Here is a 16017-nt window from a genome sequence, read left to right on the forward strand (position 1 = left end):
TCAGCCAAGTACTTCCAGAGCACTAGAACCATATATACACTTATGTTACTAGAAGACGGATGAAGTCTAGCATCGGTATGAGTTTATTCTGCTTCACTTAAAAGCCTTAATTGACTTCTCTTACACTCCCCTGCGTTTATACCATGGCTCTGGACTGTCTACGATCGTCGCAGATATAGACCTCCCACAAAAGGGACCCAATGGCCCTCCAAACCCAAATTACAAAAAAAGCCTTAATTTAGGATCCATGACGGAGCTTATCAATAACTTCCATGAGAATCTCGTTTTTCTGACCATCTTGCTGTCATTGTGGTGAAACCCACTTCTACAAAATGTCGTGCGAAGTCCACCCTTTGAAAATTTTAGACCTCTGCCTATACCACATACTTAGCTCATCACACTCTCTAGTCAGTAACCAACAACAATGAGCACTAACTGCCGATTTTACGAGAACAAGTACCCCGAGGTGGATGAGGTGGTCATGGTGAATGTCCAGGAGATCGCCGAGATGGGTGCTTACGTCAAGCTTTTGGAGTACGACAACATCGAGGGTATGGTCTTGTTGTCTGAGTTGTCGAGAAGGCGTATTCGTTCGATCCAGAAGTTGATTCGTGTTGGTAAGAATGAGGTTGCTGTTGTCTTGAGAGTCGACAAGGAGAAAGGTTACATTGACTTGTCCAAGAGAAGAGTTTCTGCGGAGGATATCGTTAAGTGTGACGAGAGATACAACAAGTCCAAGGCTGTCCACTCCATCTTGAGACACTGTGCTGAGAAATACGGTGTTTCTTTGGAGGATCTCTATCGTACTGTTGGCTGGCCCTTGCTGAGGAAATATGGCCACGCATACGATGCATTCAAATTATCCATCACAGACCCATCCATCTTCGATGGCATCGAGGCTCCATCCACAGAGATCTTGGAGGAATTAAAGTTGTACATCAGCCGTAGATTGACGCCATCTGCTATAAAAATCAGATCGGACGTGGAAGTGTCGTGCTTTTCGTACGAGGGCATCGATGCCATCAAGAACGCTTTGCAACAGGCCGCCTCTGTTTCTACTGAGCAGATGCAAGTGAAGGCCAAGTTGATTGCTGCTCCATTATATGAGATTTCTACGCAAGCTTTAGATAAAAGCCAGGGTATTGCCTTGTTAGAAAAAGCCATCGAGAAGGTTGCCGAGGCCATCGAGGCCAGCGGCGGTAACTGCAAAGTTACAATGGCTCCAAAAGCTGTTAGTGCTTCTGAGGATGCTGAGTTGCAGGCTCTTTTGGAAAGAAAAGCTGCTGAGGACAAGGACTCTTCCGACGAAGAGGACGAGTAAACCCCTTGTTCTTCGCAACATCTCATTTTCTACTTCTCCATTAATCTCTACAGTTCACTGCTTTTTGGCACCGTCTCCATTACATCCCTTGTATATTTAAAACGCATCACATCATATCGTATAGGGCATTGACTTCGTAATTTTGATTTCTCCCAGATTGATTCTACTCACAAGCACGCCGGGTAAATTCGGAACAAGCACAGAAGGTACTCTGAGTTCCTTCAATGAATTGGGAAAAACAACGCCATCGATGTTATAGAGATCTTGGTTACCACTGAGGTCAAGAAGTCTAAGATTTGGTCCAAAGCGAACGTTTCTGAAAACCCGGAGATCGTTGTACTGAAGCTTGAGTTCCTCCAACGAAAATGGAAAATCCATCGATTCGATGTTCTTGATCAGATGATATCCGAGATTCAAAACCCTGAGATTAGGCCCTAAGACTATGTCCTTTATTGAAGTGATAAACTTTTCATTCTCTTCCAAATGAGGATCCATCTCAAGGTCGAGAATCTCTAAAGTCGGTGGGAATTGGAAATTTTTGAGAGTGGTAATCGAATTGTTCCCCAAATAGAGCTCTCTCAAGCAACTAGGAAAGGTCACCTTGTTCAATGTCTTGATATTGTTGTTGGACAATAAGAGGCATTCTATTGAGTTCGGTAGCTTCAAAGGATTGATGCTGTTGACCCCATTTCCTGCCATATTGAGCTCTCTAACCGAAGGGGGTATCTTCAATCCTCTCGTGTTCGTCATTGATTGCTGAAGGTTTAACCAGATAGCCAGATCTGGAAACTTGATACCTGCCATGGACTCATTTGGAATACACGAAACATCCAAATACTCGATGTTATCAGGGAATCTAGCTCCTTTGATGCACTCTATGGGATTGTATGAGACAGATAAATAGCGGAGGCTTTTTGGAAAATTGATGTTTTTCAACAGATCGATGCAATTGTTCGAAAGATCTAGTGTCTGCAAACGAGGGGGGAGATCTGCGTAGTTGAGAAAATATATCCTGTTTTCAGAGAGAAGTAGATGCTCAGTTGTTGGCGGTAGGGAGATGTAGTCAATTGAGGTAAGAGTACACCTTGATGCATCGAGAGCCTTGAGATTGGTCGGAATCTTGAACCCAGCAAGGGTCTCAAGAGCTCTACCGCCTCCCACATGCATCACCTCTATGCTATCAGGAAATCTCACACCAGGAAAAAACCGTAGTGAATTTAAACCGTAGTCTAGAATTCTTAGATTGGACCACCTGTTAACATCAGCCAGAATCTCGTTCCCTAGTTTCGATAACTGGTCCTTCTCTGTCACGAACACAGTGCTCAAATCATACTTATTTATCAAAGAGCAGTGAGTAACTTTTGCGGCCGCCTCCTTGGCCAATTCCTCGACAAACTTCGTGTACTGTTCCTTTTCCTGATCACTGACTTCACTCCATTTCTTTGAGCTGTCAAAGTCAATGTGATACGAGACTTCCTTTGCCTTCTTGATGACATCTCTATGGACAAAGTCGCTCAATGACTTCATATTCTCGATAAACGAGCCATCATACTCAATACACAACGTGACAATTTGGTACTCTTTGTCGTCAACGCTATCACTCAATGTCTGTTCTACCACTGTCTCGTTCTCTCGTAGGTTGAGATCGTTTTTGAACTGCCGTATTTGTGAGCTTCCATTATTACCCACAGAGACAACTAGCCTGAGCAGTGTGGGCTTGGCAGTCTTTATGCCACTGTCGGCATTATTTTGAGGATCCCCTTCCATAGCTACGTCATTCGAACTGCTCGGCGCAGGTTGAGAAGTAATTCTGTTAGCTGTATGGGGCGTAGTTGGAGACTGATTGCCGTTTGAGATTGCCTGCTGAAAAAGCTCGGGTGTTCTTTCGAGTTCCAGTTTCATCGAATAAGCAACAGGCTCGGTCAACTTGCTCTCGCCATTGTCAAGTGCTTGAGTGGAGGTGGAGTTTATTGTTGTGGGTAGATTTGGATCGTGAGGTTCTGGCTTCTCACTTCGCAGTGGCACCTCAGATTGCACATCCCCCATATTTCTTGATTGTGTAATATATATATAGCAGTCTTAATCAAGTTTAATGTCCAAAAGATGTATCACAATCTGTGGAGATGCCTACTCCTGGCTTGAAGAGATGGAGGATGCAATGCAGGAATCTCATCGAGACTGTGTACGGCAAAGTCGGCCCATGGGGACGATTATATAGTATACCCAGGAATAAAAATGTTTAAACATATTATTTATATAATGCCGAATCTAATTAGACGAGAGTAAAGTCGAAGACGTGGTTCAAAGGCTTGTGGAGTGGCACCGTCAAGTGCATGTGGCCCACGTCAGCATCGAGGTCTCCAGCGAGATCCATTCTAGCCAATAGGTACAATCTCATGATAAATAGCACGACAGCAGTGGCAGCGAAAGCACACCCGGCAAAAATGGAACAGGGCAAGTAGGCAGTTGGGCCGTTGCTGTCTGTCTTAAGAGCGAGGCCGATTACTGGAGAGCAAAGACCTGCGCTACCCAAAAAAATCCAAGCCATTGAATAAGCCGTAGCGGTTTTACGCAAACCAAACAACTTGCTCAGAATCGGTGGCATGGTAGCAAAAATGGTGCCCATGAGGCCACCCATAAGTATACAGTAAGCGTACATGGTGGGCAAATTGCGGGCGGGAATCCACATGGAGAAGGTGAAGATGGCACAGAAAACATAGGCTATGAAAGAGGCCGTCACTGCTCCGACTTTTTGTGCTAGCAAGCCAACAATGGGACGACCAAAAAATGATCCTACCTGAACCATAGCCGCCGCGATAGAGCCCTGGTAAGCACTGTAGCCTAAGGTTTTGGTTACCGCAGCCATATCGTACAACACGATAACGTATCCGAACATGCAAACGATACAGTACATGACCAAGATCCAAAAGCCAGCCGAGCGCAAAACCTCCATATCATAAATACTGACTGTGATACTTTTCTTCATTCTGGAGCGAATGAGCGCAATGGCTATCCAGAGCAAACCGAAGATGAGAATACTCTGAGCACGCAAAGCCCAAAACACACCTCTTTTCTCCAACACCTTCTGCATTGCCAAGTTGTACATTGTACCGCCCACTCCCGAGCCGCCGGCAGCAATGGCGCTGGCAATATCTCGTCTCTTTTTGAACCATTGAGGAAGAATACCAAACCCTGGAAGCGCAATCAAGGCCATACCAAGAGACTGAAGCACGCCCTGTGTCATGTAAAGCTGCCAGAGATTCACCGCAAAAGAAGCCATCATGAGTGCCGCAAACTGGACACACGCTCCTAGCATGATAGTAGGCTTGGTGCCTATGTAACCATGAAGAACATTCACGCCAGGCGCCAAAATGAGACCTATGCCAAACGACATACCGCCGATCAAAGCATAGTCGTACTTGTCGCCGCCTGAAAAAGTCCCGTCCTCCAAGTAGTGGGCGAGGTAGATGGAAAATCCTGAGTTTGCTCCCCAAGTGTTAGCGTTGATGAGGAACACCGCCAAAACCACTAGCCAGCCGTACCCTCCATCAGGAATCTGGAATTCGTCATCGTCGCTGCTGCTGACGGGACTCTTCTCTATATCTGAGGAGCTGTTTTCTGGAGAAGGCTGATCTGCGACCTTCTCGGGCAATGCCGTCGGGTTTTGCAGTGCAACATCTTGAGCGCCAGTCATAGCATTAGTGTGGGGCATGATGAAAAATCGAGTTATATGGAATGCCTTCTTGCAACCTTCGACGCCAACCCCCCTGGCGAATTATACCTATTTATACAGCAGGTGGTTCTTCCGATGACACTAGCCCAGGGACCCTTGAACGGTTCCGAATACCCTTTTTTTTTTTTTTTATTTTTGCACACTCCGAAGTCTGAGTAATCCTGTCAATTCATGTACACAAGAGGAGCCGTTGTGGGTATTCAATATCGGCGCGCCGGTTGTGGGTCGACAATTACCTTGCAGGCAGAGGCTGAAGTTTGACAAAGCAGATCGTCCCAAATATTGCTTGTTTAGAATTTTGTGCAACACACTGAGCAAACCAGAAACATTTTCAATTTGCAACACATCCAATTCATCTGGAGTCTGATCTTCTCATTATTTTCACGGTCTCTTCTCTCCTTGAAACGCCTCACTTCTCTGAGAGGGTCCCCATCTCGATCCGAGGTGCATGCAGTAGCCATATTGAGGTATACGCCCGTGCTTTGAAGAGGTGGCTGCTGAGCCAAATCAAAATCTCGGATCTCGGTTTGGACTACATAGACGTGGCAAACTATTGTGCTTTTGGTTCTGCTTTGCTTGGTTTGGTTGCTTCCATCAGGGCCCGACCACGGTGATACGGAAAATGCGTATTCTCCCCGACCGTGCGAGTTCCGTGCAAGTGACCATTGACCGAACAGGCTGCTATTGTTGAGATGCGAGGCTCGATTTCATTGGACGTCGGTACTTTGGGGGCGTCAAGTAGAGGCTTTTCCTTGACTTTTTGGATGGACTGAAGGGCTCTCTACGGAGCCCAGGTCGGGTTTTGGTTAGAGGTGGTCACTATACTCTGGAGAAAATCGTTGGTTTTCCGACGTTGGGGAAAGGAACGAGATACGACTAAGTCAACTGCTCTGATGTTTTACGCTTAGTAGTGGGTAAAAAATACCTTTCTCAGGTTAATGAATTCCACAATTGCGTTTTGTTTTCTCTCGTAGTTGCAGTTTGGCTGGGTGCAAAAATTCATTGGGGCAAGCTGGGAATCGAACCCAGGACCGCCCGCACCCTAAGCGAGAATCATACCACTAGACCACGTGCCCAATGAACTGAAAGATATAATTTGCCAGTGGTTGTTATACTACAGTTTGTAGTGTCAGATACGTCACTATTTTAAAAAAAAATTTCATATTACTTTTTTGACACTCTTTGCTGTATAGCAAGAAATGTCTCTATCATTCGGCTCAATTTAACTGTATATTTTGCCAATTTCAACTCTCTATGGCAACAGCTACTTTGAAAGTGTCCTTCTCACCCAATCAAGAAACCTTAACAACAACTAGACTACTTTTGATTTGAGTCCGTGAAAAATAGTATCTTAACAAAAGTCTAGGTAAGGCATTATGCCCACAGACCTCTCTAGGCTAGGTATCTCTGATGCGTTAAGTGGATTCAAGAATATACTTTTATTTACTTTATTGGGAGTATTGCCCTAAGAGGTAAAAAAGAACGAGGAAGGGACATTCTTTTAAATGTCATACACCATGAGACCAAGAATCGAGTCAATCACTGCGGTTGCCGCCAAACTGGTGATTTCACTGTTCGAGTCGAATGGAGGGCTCACTTCAACGACATCGGCGCCTACAACGTGAAGGCCATCTAAAGAGTCCAATATCGTGAGTAACTCGCGAGTGGTCCAGCCGCCCACTTCCATTGTGCCAGTTCCTGGGGCATGAGAGGGGTCTAGAACATCAATGTCCACTGAGATGTAAACAGGCATGTTTCCAACAACTGACTTGACCTTATCGACAATGCCCTTGGTACCGATGCTATCGATATCTCTGGCGGTGAAGAGGTCAAAGCCACATTCTCTGTCATGTTTCTCGTCGTACTTGTTATCAACGTATGGGGCACGAATTCCCAAGTGGAGGCAGTGGTCTTTGGCCAAATAGCCCTGCTCGGCTGCATAGTGAAGAAAAGTGCCGTGGTTGAGCGACATGTAATCGGTGATGCCTCCTCCGAGCACCTTAGGATTCCAGGTATCGATGTGGCTGTCGAAGTGTAACACTGCAAGCTTACCATATTTCTCGTATGCCGCTCTCAATGCCATGAGTGTAATTGTGTGATCACCACCCATGGTGATGACTCGAGTGGCGCCCTTTTTTCCTGAATGTGCGTGGATCGCTCTCTCACCTCGATAGAGTTGGTTCAAGGCGATTCTGTTGTCAAAGGGAGTCATTGGCACATCACCGCAATCTATAATACTCAAGTCAGTTCTGTAAGGGTCAAGTTTAGCCAACGGAGAGTTGCGTGAATTACCTCTGGCGGGATTGACTCCTCCCTTCAATCTTCTTGCGCCCAGGCGAATTGCGTCGGGCCCAAACCTGGCTCCAGGTCTGTATGAGACACCGGTGTCAAAGGGAGCTCCTACGATAGCAATGTCGATATTCTTGTCGAACTGAGACTTATCAAAACAATTGAACGTTGGAAAGCCAGCGTACGTGACTATGCCACCAAACATGTTGATACCGTCCAAATCCAGAGTATCGTCGTCGTCTGGGAACTTTACCTTCAGGCGCAGGCGCAAGTAGCCATTGTGAGCCAGTCTCCTCAACAGCTCTTGATATTGCAGCTCCAATTGAGAGAACAGAAGGTGGGTCTCAGGTTCGATATTCTCAAACACATTGTTCTGTGAAGCAGTTACCAAATTCAGTTGCAAAAGATGGGCCTTGTGGGTGCGGGAGTCTTGGGTGTCGACCAATTCACCGTAGATTTCGTCAATGAAGGACTTTTTCAGGGCGAGGCCAATGGGGTCCTGGATCACACTGGCCAAAGCTGCTCCAGAGCAAATAATGAAGACAATTGAGCGAAGCATAGCAGGTAGTGTGCAATGTTGCCGCATGTTGCCTTAAGTACGATAAGCACGGGAGAAATTCCGTTAATCCAGCGAAGTACGTTGGCGCGAAACGGAATTGGCCAGGTGGGGGTATTCGAGAGATAAAACCTCCAAAAGCAGCATTAGCCGCTTGGACGAGATGATATAGATTGAGGGGAGCTTTTGGCAGCATTTTGTGGTGCATTGTGAACTAGATTCGAATGCGGTTCATTTTTCGCAGCCATTCTATCGCGCTTGTTGGACTAAGATCCACTGGTGATGGTGTGAATTGCAAAGAAGTTGGGGGCTCGAAGATGACTACTACGTATGTTTTGCGAGTGCCATCATCGGCTTGTTGGTGATTTCTTAGGCTCTTGCGTACATCTCTTTAGTAGGGTAATAGCTGAGTTGTTCAGAAAACCTACCGTACTTGAAAATAATTTTTCTCAAGCGGATAGAAGTTCTTCTTAGTGAGGGAACAGCTCCATAGACAAAGATTCGTGTGCCACTCAATTGCTAACTTCAGATTTTAATTTCTTCAATTTATATTCAGTTTGTTGTATTCTTCAACTTTGCTTCTATTCTCGTCATCATCTCCAGAAGCCGCACTGCGGTTGCAAAAAGTGTGTAATTGTGCTTGTCACACACAAAAAGCAACAGCCATCAACATCAAAGAAAGAAGAAACAGAAAAAAAAAAAAAGAGACATATACACTGATACGTGAATATACAAAACACTTTCACGGCAATAAAAAAAAAAAAAAAAAACCTAAGTATCTTCAACTCAACCTCCCCCCCACTTCAACTTGTCTTTTTTCTTGTCACCATGGGTCTCACTTTTCTCACTCCAGCGACTTGCTACCTTTTACCAGCCACAAATAGCGCCAAGAACTGATACAGGCGCTACGCGAATAAAATCCAAGATCATTATTGTTTGCAAGATGTAGTCTATGTGGATCTTGAATCTCTATACTTTGAAATACTACTACCGGTTGCTTCTTTACCTGCCTAATTTGTCATGGCCAAAACAGTCGCTGCCGTCACCTTGTCAAAAGGCTGCAAAGCCTCACCAACGGTGCAGCGAACTCACTCACGTACACAGGCAAAAAAACAAGAGAAGAGTCAGGCAAAATTGACGAATTTCTTTAAGCATTTTTTTCACTCTGCTATTAATGCAACACAATCACATGGAGTCGACATTAGCCCTCGCCTTATCCAATTCACCTTTTGCCATCACCTCTCGAAGCTTGTCCTGAGGAATGCGGCTATGCGCTGCGAAGGAAGCCCATGTGCCGGGCGCATGATAGGTAGCAAGAGAAGAAACAGGGCCTTCATCTTGTTGACTATTTCTTCTTCCTCATCCTCCTCAATTCTTCAATGTCGTACAACCCTCCTCCTGGACCCCCACCTCAGCAGGACGGCGGGCCTTTTGCCAACCCGGGCGGCTACGGAGGCTACAACCAGCAGTATGATCAGAACCAGCAGTATCAGCACTATGGCGGTTACAACCAGGGTCAAGGTGGATACCAGCAGGACCAAGAGGCCCAGAGCAATGGGCCATTTTCAGAAAAACCCAATAATTCAGAAAACTTCGATGATGCCTTCAAGGTGCAGAAACCAAAGTTCAACGACTGGCCCTTTGCCTTGTTCTTCCTAGCTACTGTGTGTGGGTTCATTGCAGTCGCTGTGATCACCGTGAGAGCGTTGAAGGACACATGGCTGTTCCAGGGCGGCTCTATCTACGATAATAACAATACGTTCACCTTGAACACAAACACAGTGATTATGTTCGCCTTTTCCATTGTCATTGCCGTGGTGCTCTCGGTGTTGATGATTGTGATTGCTCGTTTACAAGCGAGATGGTTCATTATCTTGGGACTCATCATGAACGTTGTTTTGGGAATTGGTACAGCCATCTTCTACTTTGTCGAGCGCTACTGGTCGGCTGCCATTGTGTTCTTGTTGTTCTCTCTTATTTCGGCCTGGTGTTACTGGAGCGCTCGTCACAGAATCCCTTTCTCAGCTACAGTGTTGGAGATCTCCATTGACGTCATGACAAGGTATAAGTCGTCGTTGGTGGTTGCCTTCTTTGGTACCGTCATCAGTGGAGCTTTCAGCGCCTTGTTTTCGGTGGTGATTGTTGCTACTTACGTCAAGTTCAACCCTACCGAGGGCAACCCTGGTTGTGATGTCAGCGGCGGTAACTGTTCCAACGCAAAGGTCATTGGTGTCTTGGTATTTGTATTCTTTGCCGGATACTACATTTCTGAGGTGATCAAGAATGTCATTCACGTCACCATCGTTGGTATTTATGGCACATGGTACTATTTGGCCCTGTCGGATCAGGGAGAGCCAAAATGGCCAGCACTCGGTGCTTTGAAGAGAGCCTTGACTTACTGCTTTGGCTCCATTTGTTTTGGCTCCCTCACCGTTGCCCTTCTTCAATTGCTCAGAGCGTTTATTGAAATTCTCAAGAGCAACGCTTTTGCCAGTGGCGACAACTGCGCTGGATGTGGCTATCTTATCTTGGACTTCTTCATTGGCTTTATTGAATGGGCTTTCCGCTACTTCAACCACTATGCCTACGTCTATGTTGGCTTGTACGGAAAGAGCTTCTTGAAATCGGCTCGTGAGACGGTTGACTTGCTCAGAAATAAGGGTATGGACGCTTTGATCAATGACTGTTTCATCAACACCTCATTGAACTTCTGGGCCATGTTCACCGGTTATGTGGCCGCCTTATTCACTTTCCTCTACTTGAAGTTCACCAGTCCCGCATACAACAGCGACGGAGCTTACTACGCCCCAATGGTCGCTTTTACTTTCTTGGTCAGTGGACAGATCACTCGTGTGTCGCTTGTGGTTCTCGAGTCTGGTGTGTCTACCTTCTTTGTTGCCTTGGCCAAGGACCCTGAGGTGTTCCAGATGACGAATAGGAACAGATTCGACGAGATCTTCCGCAACTACCCACAGGTGTTGGAAAAGCTTACAGCTAATCACTAAAGAGATAGTTTGAACTCTAATATGTTTAATTCATATCGGCGTCTGCCGAAATTTTGATTATTCGATCAGCAGTACAAGTAATGGTAGCTATGATATGCGCGCTTCTAACTACATATACTTAGGAACAGATAGGTATCACCACCTCACATCTATTTCATGTTCACCTTAGCCATTGGCGACCTCTACATCCCAGATAGACTGCTGGGAATCCCACAGAAGTTTCTTAGGCTTCTAGCACCGAACAGCAATGCATACCCTTCGAATCCAAAGATTTCCCAAGTTGTGTGTCTAGGTAATATCACGCAGTCTAAGGAGACATTACAATACTTATACAACATTTCTCCTTCTTTCCATATTGTCCAGGGTGAATTCGATGATCCCAGTGTTATATCGCAGCAATTAGAGCATATTCTGGGGAACCCTTCCAACTTGCCGCAGTACAAGGTGATCACTGTGGACAACTTTCGCATAGGCTTTACCAATGGCCACCAGATAATGCCTCAGAATGATCCGCTTTCGTTGCTAGCATTTGCAAGGGAAATCAACGTTGATATTTTGATTTGGGGAGGCACGCATAGAGTCGAGGCGTACACTTTGGATGGCAAGTACTTTATCAATCCGGGAAGTGCCAGCGGAGCATTTCATTTTGGCTGGCCTGAAATCGATGACATAGAGGAGGAGGAGGATGTTGATGATGACAATGACGAGGGTATGACTGAGGAAAAGGTCGACGAAAAGACGGAGAAGTCCAGCGAAGGTGATGGTCAAGATAAAAAGGAATCTCAGGAAGAACTTGCTGATAAAGACGAAAACAGCTCCAACTCTAAGAAGGAAGAGAACAACGAAGACGACGGTAAACTCAACGACCCTATTCCCTCCTTTTGTCTTCTAGAAACGAACGGTTCGAGATGCACCCTATACATTTATACTTACATCAACAATGAGGTGAAGGTGGATAAAGTTATCTACCAAAAGGACTGATCGAAGTCCTGCTAAATAATACAATCACGTCATCAGAAGCCCATTCCAGGGATTCGCACATTCTAGGCTTGCACCGAGGAGTAATGTAGCACGAACTCCTTCCGTATCTTCTCCCAATTGTGGGGGTCGAAGAAGATGTACACGCCTCGTTCCACATCTGGGCTGATAAGCACCGGCTCCACGTTGGAGTCTTTTGTGAGCCATACCTGTATATCCCTATGGTATCGCCAATTTCTAGCCACTAATTCTCTGGCAGCGTATTCTTGCAATGTGTCACGAGGCTTGGTGTAGAAAATGTAAAAGAGAGTTTCGTCGGCAAACGACAGAATCTTTGTATCGCAAGGTTCCGGTGGCGGTACTATCTTCGATTGTTGGATAGACTCAGGCAACAGAAAGTAAGGTTCCACTTCTGTACGACTTGTTTCCTGCCAAGGAGATGCCATGTTTTTCAAAATGCTGCTGTTGTCGCTCAAGTCCAAGCCTAAAAGCTGGACGTCCTGTCCATATGCAAACAGGTTCTTTTCAGTCTGGTCCATCCTTAGAAGCAGAGCAATGCCTTTGAGGCCAAAGCTGTCGATGTCTGCTGCAGGAGCACCGTTGGAAGCTTCGCCATTATTTACTGGAGTCTGATTGGTTGACCGAGACGGCTGGAGCCCAGGGGGAAGACCAGCAGCACGGCTCGTTGATGTCGACATAGGTTTCGGGGAGTTTGTGGACATGCTAGTGTACTGTGCGGTAGAAGAAGAAGCGAGAGAAGTTGTTCAGTGTTGATATCTGCACGTGACCCTCAATGGAGTTGGATCGGGAAGGGCCCCCAGCAAAGTCGTCAGGTTTGGTTTAGTCGAGGATGAATTTGCTCCAAGGCACATTCGAGGTTGCTGGTTGGAACCAATATTGTGTTATCACCTTCCCGACTACGGTAGTCAGTGTTGTGGACTGCCATGCATCAGCTTGGAAGCTACAGGTTTTCCAGTAAAGAACTCATAAAAGGTAAATTCCCCGAGGCGTTTTGTTCAATACCGATTGGTTTACGAGAATTTTTCTAATTACTTGAAAAAAAGCTACATGTGCTGAGGAGGTGGTACATAAGTGAGCTCAGAAATGGCTGCGAAATCTACCCTCACTTGCGCAAACCCCTACGTATGATGACCCCAGCACCCATAATCAAACATAGGACCTCCATCCCCAAGTTCAAATCGCTTTGGCCATGAAATATATCCCCTTAAAAGCTTAGAGTAATCAGCTCATATAATTATGTTCTCAATCAACGTCCAACACGGCATTGGCCTTAGTGCACCTCACATTCCCCATTTCCGCAATCCACCATCACCACCATCAACGCTATTCCAACTGCACCTCGCATCCACCCACTTCAACAGACACTTCAGCAGTCCCTTCAACGGCAAAGATGCCAAGTCTCACTTTCCCAAACCCATTGGTCACCGCTCCTGTCTGAGCAGCCACATTCACATATTGAGCCTCCAAAGGTTCGTGAGGGAGGCTTTGCCTGGGTAATCACAGTTTTCTCTCTCGTCGTGCCCTGGGTCACCTCTACGCTAGGCCCGCGCCCTATGACCTCGCCTGGACAATAGATGCCAATTTCCCCCAGTTTAGTCTCCAGGGGAGGTACATAAGCCCAAATGGCGCCAAACAGTACGCAACTACTCAACCCACCAAAACACCACCCCCAATGTACATCAACTACGCCAGAGAAACATCTGAGTCAGCAAAAAAACTATCGGCAGTAGCACTCGGCCTCATCATTGCCGGATGCTCGATCTTTGGAATCGCCGTGATCGTCACCATCATCATCTGCTGCTACCGCCCAGGGCTCTTCAACGAGCTCCAGTGGGGCTGGCACGGCGTAACCATTGAGTCGTCTGCGCCCCAGGGAGGTGTCGCGATGAAGCCCTCGTCGAAGGGAGTCGTGAGGCCACCTCCATTAGCTCACCATCAGCCATCAACGTATACACCCGGCACGGCATAGGCAAAAGAGCTGACACAAGTCCAACAAGGTTGAACTGAAATTTCAAATTTTTGGCGAGGTGGATCTTACACCTACGAAACTGGCCACCACAGGCGGTGATTGCGAAATCTCCATATGAGGCCGCTTTTGGGGTCCTGGGGGACCCCAAGCAGCCGTGCCAAGGGTCACCCGCGCTGGCGAAGGACACTGGCACTAAGCGGTGAATTAGCGCGGCTGAACCTGACCTTCTGCAGCGAGCCACTCAAATACGAGGTGGGCGCGAGCAGTGGCGGCAGCCTACAAGTCACCTTCGCCTTGAGTCACAGCAGCCTCCAAAAGGGCAAATTCACAGATAATGCGTGGTCTTCACGCATCTAGTCATTCAATTTTCTTAAATCTTACATCACTTCTCGCTTGTAGAGCCGTAGGTCTCAATGGCATATCCTGCACCGCCCATGGCATTTCACCAGGCCGCCCCACGACTATAAAAACGATGGCCCAGTGAAATCTTTTTCTTAGTCTCATTTTTAAAAAAAAAAGGACATTCATTACCACTTCCTCTCATGGTGGTTGTTTACGGCTACGGTGGCTCTGGTAACGGTGGCCTTTCGTTTGGTGGCGCCATTGCCATAGCCGTTGTCGGTTTTTGTGTTTGTGTCTTCATTGGCATCATGTGCTGGTACTACCGCCGCCGTAAAGTGAAGCTTCTCCAACAGCAGTATAAGCAGCAGAATTTTAACAGCGAAACGGCTTACGGCCCCGGCGTCAGGCCCGAGACTATTAATGTGCAGCTGGTGAACCAGGAAACTCGGATCCACAACGAGACAAACAACACAGCGTTTATGTATGTGCCGCCAGAGACGCCTTCGGCACCACCTCCAGCGTACGATGCATCTCACAGAGACGTTCGGTTGCAGCTGGCGGTATAGGCGAGAAAAAGTGAGAAACAGGCGAATTTCCTTGATCGGCGAGGATCGGGTCCTTTTCCAGCGGTGCTGCTTCAGAGCGTGATTGGCAAGTACCACGCGAAAAAAGTATGGCCCTCTGCAGAAAGTTAGGCTGCACACTCGAGGGCTTCTGCCTGAGATGTCTTCGACTGCCAAGTGTTTCAGGAAATCTTCGACTCTCAACATTCCTTCCACGCATCCTTCAGTGCCTCTTAATAATATAGACGAATATAGACCCCAAATGAAGACTACGGTCGACGACGTTTTTGCCGCAGATGCCTACAAAAGCGCAAGTGTAGTCGAGGAGCTTTGCCGAGGAGCCCTGGAGGTGAGCGCAAATGCAACGCTTAAACTGTTTCAGCATACAAGAGAACGTTTCGCATGATTGTTAGCGCCAGCGCATTACCTTGGGTATCGTTCTGTGCTGTTAAGCCTTTAGATCGACAGGGACCAAGCACCAGGGACCAAGCACTAGCGAGCCCGAGGCAAATCATAAAAACATCACGCAGCATGAAGAAGGTAAACATCGAGAGATCTCCGAACGTTTTTGGTCTTGCGACTGAGTGCTCAAAAATACAACGAAATTGCACAACCGACACCCACAAATGTCCCCTCTTTCTACGTGGAGCCCTTGCTACTAGACCGGGTCCATTTCTGAGCAGACTAACGATGCGACGTGCGATTGAAACAGTATCAAAGCCGAAGAAAACAAGCAGGGAGCACCTCTGGCCAGTTCGCACAGTGGACGGCGTCAATGAAGGTTCTCCCCAGTGCTTGCTTGTAAATAAGCTTCCCGATAATGTGGGCCATGGCCCGTGTGTGCACGAAAAAACCAGAGACAATTTGGTCCGGCACATCGAGGGCTGGAGCAACTGGTGCCACGAGGATCACAAAATGACAAAAAGAGAATTCGGGTGTTCATCGCAGGCGGTAGAGCCAAATGCCAGGCCCATATATATAAAAAAAATGCCGTCTCTCTGTGCTCGCCCTCACCCAGTGCTCAGGCAGCGACGTGCGAGGCCGGCTTCAACGCAGCGAACATGCAGCCGCCTGTCATGGTCGCGGGAGGGCGGCACTGCTGCCAAAACAGGAGTAAATTACAAAAAAATGGAAAATGACGATAATCTGCTGCCACTTTTCCGGTCCCCATTAAGTTTGCTTTGTGACGTCTGCCGCACGACATGTTTCTTTGTACGGCACCCAATTGATCCAACAAAGG

General features: G+C 47.0%; 8 protein-coding genes and 1 non-coding gene across 9 annotated transcripts; 4 read left to right on the forward strand and 5 right to left on the reverse strand. All coding sequences in view use genetic code 12, as the record gives it.

The window, feature by feature from the left end:
* Window positions 1-424: 424 nt before the first annotated feature.
* Window positions 425-1321, forward strand: SUI2 (translation initiation factor eIF2 subunit alpha; the record flags this gene model as incomplete). Its single annotated transcript, XM_029034655.2, has 1 exon — window positions 425-1321. One exon carries the CDS (start codon window positions 425-427, stop codon window positions 1319-1321), a length of 897 nt encoding a protein of 298 aa, XP_028889897.2.
* Window positions 1322-1432: 111 nt separating this feature from the next.
* CJI96_0000431 (uncharacterized protein) lies at window positions 1433-3367 on the reverse strand (the record flags this gene model as incomplete). Its single annotated transcript, XM_029034656.2, has 1 exon — window positions 1433-3367. One exon carries the CDS (start codon window positions 3365-3367, stop codon window positions 1433-1435), a length of 1935 nt encoding a protein of 644 aa, XP_028889898.2.
* Window positions 3368-3593: 226 nt separating this feature from the next.
* Window positions 3594-5033, reverse strand: CJI96_0000432 (uncharacterized protein; the record flags this gene model as incomplete). Its single annotated transcript, XM_054702023.1, has 1 exon — window positions 3594-5033. One exon carries the CDS (start codon window positions 5031-5033, stop codon window positions 3594-3596), a length of 1440 nt encoding a protein of 479 aa, XP_054557998.1.
* Window positions 5034-6058: 1025 nt separating this feature from the next.
* CJI96_0000433 lies at window positions 6059-6130 on the reverse strand. Its single transcript has one exon. It is a non-coding gene; the product is annotated as a tRNA-Pro (tRNA).
* A 425-nt stretch (window positions 6131-6555) lies between these two features.
* Window positions 6556-7902, reverse strand: AFP99 (Afp99p; the record flags this gene model as incomplete). The annotated part of the gene is made up of 1 exon (XM_029034658.2): window positions 6556-7902. One exon carries the CDS (start codon window positions 7900-7902, stop codon window positions 6556-6558), a length of 1347 nt encoding a protein of 448 aa, XP_028889900.2.
* Window positions 7903-9278: 1376 nt separating this feature from the next.
* CJI96_0000435 (uncharacterized protein) lies at window positions 9279-10904 on the forward strand (the record flags this gene model as incomplete). The annotated part of the gene is made up of 1 exon (XM_029034659.2): window positions 9279-10904. One exon carries the CDS (start codon window positions 9279-9281, stop codon window positions 10902-10904), a length of 1626 nt encoding a protein of 541 aa, XP_028889901.2.
* Window positions 10905-11060: 156 nt separating this feature from the next.
* CJI96_0000436 (retromer subunit VPS29) lies at window positions 11061-11885 on the forward strand (the record flags this gene model as incomplete). Its single annotated transcript, XM_029034660.2, has 1 exon — window positions 11061-11885. The coding sequence occupies one exon, from the start codon at window positions 11061-11063 to the stop codon at window positions 11883-11885; it is 825 nt and encodes a 274-aa protein (XP_028889902.2).
* A 62-nt stretch (window positions 11886-11947) lies between these two features.
* On the reverse strand, window positions 11948-12604 carry CJI96_0000437 (CCR4-NOT core subunit CDC36; the record flags this gene model as incomplete). The annotated part of the gene is made up of 1 exon (XM_029034661.2): window positions 11948-12604. One exon carries the CDS (start codon window positions 12602-12604, stop codon window positions 11948-11950), a length of 657 nt encoding a protein of 218 aa, XP_028889903.1.
* A 1810-nt stretch (window positions 12605-14414) lies between these two features.
* On the forward strand, window positions 14415-14780 carry CJI96_0000438 (uncharacterized protein; the record flags this gene model as incomplete). Its single annotated transcript, XM_029034663.2, has 1 exon — window positions 14415-14780. The coding sequence occupies one exon, from the start codon at window positions 14415-14417 to the stop codon at window positions 14778-14780; it is 366 nt and encodes a 121-aa protein (XP_028889905.2).
* Window positions 14781-16017: the final 1237 nt, after the last annotated feature.

The sequence above is a fragment of the Candidozyma auris genome, chromosome 1 (genome assembly GCF_003013715.1).
Source record: "Candidozyma auris chromosome 1, complete sequence".
Lineage (NCBI taxonomy): Eukaryota > Fungi > Ascomycota > Pichiomycetes > Serinales > Metschnikowiaceae > Candidozyma > Candidozyma auris.